General features: G+C 38.1%; 1 protein-coding gene across 2 annotated transcripts in view; it reads right to left on the bottom strand.

The window, feature by feature from the left end:
• Positions 1-951: 951 nt before the first annotated feature.
• The window catches only part of LOC132892064 (nectin-4-like), a 48,450-nt gene continuing 40,328 nt past the window's right edge, over positions 952-9,073 (bottom strand). The window contains exon 3 of one of the 2 annotated variants that reach the window (XR_009655397.1): positions 952-2,920. Coding sequence is in view for 1 of the 2 variants with exons in the window: in XM_060930427.1 (XP_060786410.1) it covers positions 2,749-2,920 (172 nt within the window). In the remaining variant the exon portion in view is untranslated. The remainder of the gene's footprint in view (positions 2,921-9,073) is intronic. The other variant, XM_060930427.1, reaches the window with a different exon arrangement.

The following is a 9,073-nucleotide window of genomic DNA, read 5'->3' as shown; positions in this document are numbered from 1 at the left end:
ATACTACCTCAATATGCACACTCAACTCTGCACCTTATGTTGTTTGTGTCATTCATTGCCTGTTTATTGTCTGTTGTATCGTTTATTGTCTGCAGTGTTGCACTCTTGCACTTTGTTGTATTGTAGATTGTAGTCCTGTGATGTTTAATGTGGCACCATGGTCCTGGAGAAACGTTTCGTTTTAACTGTATACTGGATCAACTGTATATGGTTGAAATGACAAATAAAAAACCTTAACCTTAACCTATGGTAATTCAGATCACTACTCTTTATAACCGTGGTGAGCAGATAAGCATCTCAGAATGTAAAAGAGGCTGACAGGCTACAACAACACAAAAACAGGTTTCACGTCCATCAGCCAAGAATAGGAATTTGAAGCGACAGTGGGCACAGGTTCACTGGAACTAGACGGTTAAAAAAATGGAAATAGACCAGGTGACATTTTTGCATTCTTCAGCTATCCAGTTTCAGGCAGCTTGTGCCCATTGTAGTCTTCAACATGCATGTTCTGAGATCCCTTAGCAAAAAGAAGTTTATTCAAGTGTACTATGAGTATACTTATTTTTTTTACTAAAACTGCAGAAGTATACTTGAAGTTGACTTTTTATAAACTATATTTTATATACTTAAGAATAGTATAGTGAAGTATACTTGGCTTATACTGAAAAGTATAAATAAAAGTCTAAGACTAAGTACATTAATACTAAGACTTATACTTTAATACTAAAACGTATACTTTAGTATACTTTTCACGTTTTTCTGCCACAAAGTACTAATACTTAGTATATCTTGCTCCAAGTGCATAATAAGGTCAAGTCATTGACTCATGCTTAACATTTAATTTATATATTAATATAATATAATGCTGGAGTTTAAAACTTTACAGTATATAGTATGTGTGCTCAATTGCATTATCTTTATGTACCTTAAAATCATACACAAAAACAGAAAAACTTTTGACTTGACTTTATTGATCAATTTCTCCAGTAAGGAAGGACTTGATTTCATAGGTCTTTATTTTTGAAATGTTTGAAAATATATCAAACTTGTTTTCAACATTCTGTCTTGTGATTTTGTAAATGCATCACACTCTTGTGTACATACAGTATGAGTAAACTTTAAGAATACATTAAGGAGTATATTTGCAGTATATAAATAGTAAGCTACAAGTAATATGCCAAGCAAACTTAAAGTATAACAAGTAAACTAGTGAAATAACCAACGTTTATAACAGTATACTTAAAGTATACAATAATAAACTAAAAATAGGGACTTGAAGTCTGTAACTAAGGGGTGTTGTGGCTCAGTCAACTAAAGCGCATACCATAAGTCTGGGGACCTGGGTTCGATTCCAACCCAAGGTAATTTCCTGATCCCTCTCCTGCTCATTTCCTGTCTCTACACTGTCCTATCCATTAAAGGTGAAAAAAGCCCAAAAAAAGAAGTATATCGATAAGTGTACTTGTGGTATACTTTAAGCATGCAAGAGGGATATACCAAGTACATTGATAGTATATAGATGAGTGTACTTTTGCAAACTTAAAATGAACTTTAAAGTATACTTTTATAAACTTGAAATGTTCCAATTTAGTCCGAAAAAGTATTAAATTTGTATACTTTCTAGTACACTAAAAGTACATGGTCTGTAGTATACTTGCTATACTTATACTGAAGCATACTTAATAAAATGAACTTTAAGTATACTACTTTTTGCTAAGGGATGCTTTTCTGCTCTCCATGGTTTTCAAGAGTGGTTATTTATTTATTTATTTATTTAAATCCTTATCTTGTGTGAATGTAAGTGTGAATAGTTATTTGTCTCCATGTTAGCCCTGGGATAGACTAGAGACCTGTCCAGGGTGAATGTCTGAAGATTCTCAGTCATCCAGGTCATCGTAAATTGTCTGTGCTAAAGAAGGCAACTGGACTTGCTTGAAATGTTAGGGGTCGTGGAGGTATGGTGGGATAAGGATCCACAAGCAGAACACAGACAGTAATCAAATAAATAGAGAGATTTAATCCAGGGAAAAGGGCGTGGCACAAGGGTAAACAAACGGGACAAAAACAAATGGCAAAAAATAATCCAGATAACAAGAGACAGAAAACTAGACAAAAACACGAAACAGGCAAGGACAAAAAAAACAAAAACAAGAAAAAAAAAACCTGTGCAAAAAACCATGAACGAGAATAAACCCTTAGTGCAAAAACCATGAAATAGAAAAATGAGCTTGAGCAAACAACCATGAAACATAACAGAGGCACAGAAACGGCTAGAAGCAAAGCAAGACGTTCTGGCAAAGTTCCTGTCTGAGAACGGCGTTTTTATAACAGCAGAGAAAACCAGGAAGTGAATGCAGGCATGAAGGAATTCCCGTTCTGGATCATCCTGTAGGTTGTTAGGGTCACTGGAGGCTGGACGTGAATGGTGTTAGCAGCCTAGAGGGTCGTTACAGTGATCTGTTGGTCATTGGCTCTCTCTGCCATCATGTGAGTCATTGAAGTCTAGGGTGTACCCCGCCTCTCACCCTACATCAGCTGGGATTGATTCCAGTCCACCCACGACCCGCAACAGATAGATAATGAACGAAACAATGAATGAATATAGAACCTTAAGTCTAGCTAGAACCTACTGAACTCCATTTCATAGCAGTGTCTAAAACCAGAGCAGCCCTAAAATATTTGCATCTTATTAAAGCATTTACATTCGTCTGACGTATCCAGTAGGCACCTATGTTTGATTTACCCTTATTAGAGCTCTGACTTAGGTTCCATTTGCTGCAGATATAGTGAAGCTGCTGCAGAACCTTTCTCGTTTGTTACTTCACAGATATATACACCATTGAGATCAGTGGTAAATTTGATGAAATGCAGTCTGTCTCCCTCTGCCTTCACTCCTTCTGGAAGCCCAGCCCAGCCTTGCCTAGTTAGAAAGACAGAAAAAAGTAAGGCATGACTTGTGTTCATGTGGTGCCTTGTAAGTGGGAATTTACAGGTTGTAATAACGTAATTTCCCACCTCAGCACATTTGACATGAGTTGAAAAAAACATTGACACCATGAGAGTGTGTCATTTGTTTGCACTGTCAGAGCACGTAAAGTTCAGAAAAACCTACTTTAACTGCACTTTTATAGTAAAAAGAAAAAAAATTGTTATTGGTTCTGTAGATTAGCAACAAGCTAGCCGGTTAACATTCCCATACGAACAGGGGCGCAGATAGGATTTTTGAACTGGGGGGGACTGAGCTGTCAGCAAATGATTCCATTTTGTGTGTGTATATATACACACACACACACACACACATATATATATATATACACACACTACCGTTCAAAAGTTTGGGGTCACTTTGAAATGTCCTTATTTTTGAAAGAAAAGCACTGTTCTTTTCAATGAAGATCACTTTAAACTAATCAGAAATCCACTCTATACATTGCTAATGTGGTAAATGACTATTCTAGCTGCAAATGTCTGGTTTTTGGTGCAATATCTCCATAGGTGTATAGAGGCCCATTTCCAGCAACTCTCACTCCAGTGTTCTAATGGTACAATGTGTTTGCTCATTGCCTCAGAAGGCTAATGGATGATTAGAAAACCCTTGTACAATCATGTTAGCGCAGCTGAAAACAGTTGAGCTCTTTAGAGAAGCTATAAAACTGACCTTCCTTTGAGCAGATTGAGTTTCTGGAGCATCACATTTGTGGGGTCGATTAAATGCTCAAAATGGCCAGAAAAATGTCTTGACTATATTTTCTATTCATTTTACAACTTATGGTGGGAAATAAAAGTGTGACTTTTCATGGAAAACACAAAATTGTCTGGGTGACCCCAAACTTTTGAACGGTAGTGTGTATACATGTTATTTCACCTCCCTCACTGCCATCACCAGGAACTACCTGCAGGCCAGGACAATGATAACATTTTAACATAGCCTATGGAAATCCAAAGTTTACACATTATCATCACGCACAGAAACTGCAAAACTAGTTTTAAAACCGCTAAGTTCCAACTGTTAAACATAGCGAGAGGCTGGGCTACGTGTGTGTGTGTAAAGTGTAAACCGGTGCATCCTGACTTTCTAGCTATGCCTGTGTGTTGCGTGAGCGGCAGTCAGTCAACAACTCTTCGCAAAGTTTCCTTATGAAACAATATGCTCGCTGAAATCATGGCAGGGAACGCCAGATTAAACATTAAAACTGCCTTCTGAGCACTGTATCTACAGGCTGCCACCGAAAGAAGGAAGCTACCAGAAAGGCATCTCTACTCCGTACGATTTTACTTTCACTACGACATTACTTTGAACAGACTATCAAAAAATTGCAAGGTGATATGATAAAGTAAGGCACAGTTTACTTACAGTCGTTTTTTTTTTTTAAATGATGCAATCGTTTTCTGCCTTTTGGCACCCGTCATCATGCCGTGTTGGGGTCCTGAACTAGGAGGAGCTGTCCCCGATATGCCTGTCAAACTTGTTGTGGGTAACCATAGCAACCAAGCTCGAGCTCGCAACCTGTGCAGTCTGCGCAGTTGCAACTATGTATGTACTGCTGTGGACCTCAATAAACCGAATGGTAATTAGTCTTTTGATTTTTCCGTGAGGTTTGCCTTATGCAAAGAAAGACAGCATAGACGTTTTTTCCTCCCTATAAGTGGGGGGGACCGAACGAGGTGAATTTAAATCTGGGTGGGACGAATCCCCCCGTCCCCCCCTCTATCTGCGCCCGTGCATATGAAAAAAAAAACAGTAAAGAACTTATACAACCCCGATTCCAAAAAAGTTAGGACAAAGTACAAATTGTAAATAAAAATGGAATGCAATAATTTACAAATCTCAAAAACTGATATTGTATTCACAGTAGAACATAGACAACATATCAAATGTCGAAAGTGAGACATTTTGAAATTTCATGACAAATACTGGCTCATTTGAAATTTCATGACAGCAACACATCTCAAAAAAGTTGGGACAGGGGCAATAAGAGGCTGGAAAAGTTAAAGGTACAAAAAAGGAACAGCTTGAGGACCAAATTGCAACTCATTAGGTCAATTGGCAATAGGTCATTAACATGACTGGGTATAAAAAGAGCATCTTGGAGTGGCAGCAGCTCTCAGAAGTAAAGATGGGAAGAGGATCACCAATCCCCCTAATTCTGCGCCGACAAATAGTGGAGCAAAATCAGAAAGGAGTTCAACAGTGTAAAATTGCAAAGAGTTTGAACATATCATCATCTACAGTGCATAATATCATCAAAAGATTCAGAGAATCTGGAAGAATCTCTGTGCGTAAGGGTCAAGGCCGGAAAACCATACTGGGTGCCTGTGATCTTCGGGCCCTTAGACGGCACTGCATCACATACAGGCATGCTTCTGTATTGGAAATCACAAAATGGGCTCAGGAATATTTCCAGAGAACATCATCTGTGAACACAATTCACCGTGCCATCCGCCGTTGCCAGCTAAAACTCTATAGTTCAAAGAAGCAGCCGTATCTAAACATGATCCAGAAGCGCAGACGTCTTCTCTGGGCCAAGGCTCATTTAAAATGGACTGTGGCAAAGTGGAAAACTGTTCTGTGGTCAGACGAATCAAAATTTGAAGTTCTTTATGGAAATCAGGGACGCCGTGTCATTCGGACTAAAGAGGAGAAGGACGACCCAAGTTGTTCTCAGCGCTCAGTTCAGAAGCCTGCATCTCTGATGGTATGGGGTTGCATTAGTGCGTGTGGCATGGGCAGCTTACACATCTGGAAAGACACCATCAATGCTGAAAGGTATATCCAGGTTCTAGAGCAACATATGCTCCCATCCAGACGACGTCTCTTTCAGGGAAGACCTTGCATTTTCCAACATCACAATGCCAAACCACATACTGCATCAATTACAGCATCATGGCTGCGTAGAAGAAGGGTCCGGGTACTGAACTGGCCAGCCTGCAGTCCAGATCTTTCACCCATAGAAAACATTTGGCGCATCATAAAACGGAAGATACGACAAAAAAGACCTAAGACAGTTGAGCAACTAGAATCCTACATTAGACAAGAATGGGTTAACATTCCTATCCCTAAACTTGAGCAACTTGTCTCCTCAGTCCCCAGACGTTTACAGACTGTTGTAAAGAGAAAAGGGGATGTCTCACAGTGGGAAACATGGCCTTGTCCCAACTTTTTTGAGATGTGTTGTTGTCATGAAATTTAAAATCACCTAATTTTTCTCTTTAAATGATACATTTTCTCAGTTTAAACATTTGATATGTCATCTATGTTCTATTCTGAATAAAATATGGAATTTTGAAACTTCCACATCATTGCATTCCGTTTTTATTTACAATTTGTCCCAACTTTTTTGGAATCGGGGTTGTAAGAATTTACCACTGTCTTAGTAGTAAATCCTTATAAATATAAGGATAAATCCTTATAAGGATTTATAAATAAATATGTATATGCCATGTATGATTTACTCCTGAAAGTGGCCCATTTTGCATTTTCCTCATACAAATGTTTTATGAAAATCTAGTATGTATGAAGTGAACATTGTGCATGGTTTTTACAGATAATGTGTATGATGAATTACACCGTCTTTGTATGCTTCATGTAATGTTTGTAGCTTTAAATTATATTTTACAGTTTAAAATGTATATGCCTTTTATATGTAAATCCACACAAACATATATGTTTTTGTTTGAATTGTGGATGTATCGTAAAGGTATTCTATGATGGCTCTCTATGTTTTTTATATGTCAACATTACATTGACAGTAATTGGTTGACATTTTAAAAACATAGATAAACCTGAACAATTCATACAAAAAACCTCTTCTATTTTTACATTTATAGTAATTGATCGACATATAAAAACATCTATAAACCTAAAGAAGTCATACAATAAACCTGTCTTTTTCAATAGGTTGACATATAAAAAACATAGAGAGCCATCATAGAATACCTTTACGATACATCCACAATTCAAACAAAAACATATATGTTTGTGTTGGATTTACATATAAAAGGCATATACATTTTAAACTGTAAAATATAATTTAAAACTACAAACATTACATGAAGCATACAAAGACGGTGTAATTCATCATACACATTATCTGTAAAAACCATGCACAATGTTCACTTCATACATACTAGATTTTCATAAAACATTTGTATGAGGAAAATGCAAAAGGGGCCACTTTCAGGAGTAAATCATACATGGCATATATTTATTTATTTATAACTCCTTATAAGGATTTATCCTTATATTTATAAGGATTTACTACTAAGACAGTGGTAAATTCTTATAAGTTCTTTACTGTTTTTTTTCGTATGGTAGTGATAACTCAAACATTGATAATTACCTTCTCAAAACAGCGATTAGTATGGCCAATGCTATATGTCTGTATATTAACTGATCTAAACCCAATGCTTCTATAAATTCATTGAAAGCAAAGAAAGGAGACTTTACACTGTTCACACTGTGAGCGGCCAAGTTGATTTGATATCACTCTGTAAACGGAAGGCACTGGTAGGAGGAGATTACCCCGGTTGAGAGTTTTTGGACATTTTCTGTGCTTGTAGGTGGGGATTTAATTACAAGTTGCAACTTCAACTCAAAGGCAAAATTAGAGTTGGTGCGAGTGTGCCCGTGTGTGTGTGTTGGAGTCAGGCTTGTAGTACTCGAGTCTGACTCGTGCCCTAATTTTAAGGACTCATGACTCGACTTGGACTTGAGCACTGATGACTCGGACTCGTGCATTAACTGCATTCGAACTCATAAATTGGAGACGAGGACTCTGATTTTTTTTTCTTTATTTTTTGTAACATGCCATAATAATTTGGCATAAGATATTTATAGCTACATTATTTTTTGTACTAATTTCATGCAAGAGTGTCACACTTGCGCTCCTTGGCGCGTGCATCAGATAGACTCTTGGGTGTGCTTCAGACAGCATGCGCATCAAGCGGACTTTCGTGCACATACGTGCACAGGATTAAAATGCATATCCTGAACCAATTTCGTTTTTTTTTTTATATGAAAGTATGTCCCTTTACACACTCATCCAGAAGGGTAATTCTGCACAAGGCCGTCTGTCTACAGCAGAAAAAAATAAAATAACAAAACATGTCTGGAAAAATCCCAAGGGAGTCTACAGCCAGATTCGTGACGTTACCTGCGGAAGCGCCAACAGGCTGCACGAGCTTTGCACGGTTTCAGTGCACAGCCTGTGTACACCAAGCGCTCCCATTTCTCTCTCATTGTCCGGTCTTTTGGAAAACGATGAGTACTAATCCCATCAAGATTGGTGTTGCTACACCCTCCTACGATACATCTGTTAACCATTTTAATAATTACGCGATAACGTTGAAGAAATTTGCAGAAAACCACCAGGTCGTTTTCTCATAAACAAACCAGCGCTGGCGTAGGATTCAGAGGGAGGCGTCCCGCACGCCACATCATGAAAATCAATGTTTGCCGGGAAATCCAAACGCCAAGTTTTTTCAGAGGCGGACCAATTCGCCTCAAATGGCTTGATTTCAACTGAATTTTTCTGGTATTGCGCAAGGTAAAACAATTGCACAAAATGCAGAATGTTACAGATATTTGACCAAAGTTTAATATAAAATAGGAGAATTACATTGATCTTGCTCCTGAATTTACCCGTGATATGCACTTTAAGGTGCAATCAGTGCGCCGAAATAAAAACTGTGAAAACAAACTTACTTTGCAAAGTATTGAGTTGCCTTGCTGACACATTACCGAGCCTTATTTCCTTGTTTGGTTTCCTGATCCCTTGACTCTGCTGAGTCTACGATAGCCTGTTTGTGTCTCGCTCAACCTATCGCCTGTTTCACTGTTTTACGATTTTGCCTGCCGTTCTGGATTGTTTACCGTCTTCACTTGTATTAATAAACACACCTTCTGCACTTACATCTGTCTCCCAACCATCTCTGACAGAATACTTCACACTCCCTGATAAAGAGAAGCACATTCACCTGTTCATACGGCATGTTCAGGAACAAACTAATGTTAATAGTGCTGAAACAGCCATCGTCACATGGTGCGGTTAGAGTCTTGTTCTCGGACTCGATT

The sequence above is a fragment of the Neoarius graeffei genome, chromosome 9 (assembly GCF_027579695.1).
Source record: "Neoarius graeffei isolate fNeoGra1 chromosome 9, fNeoGra1.pri, whole genome shotgun sequence".
Taxonomy (NCBI): Eukaryota; Metazoa; Chordata; class Actinopteri; order Siluriformes; family Ariidae; genus Neoarius; species Neoarius graeffei.
This window is presented reverse-complemented; position numbering and strand designations above follow the sequence as displayed.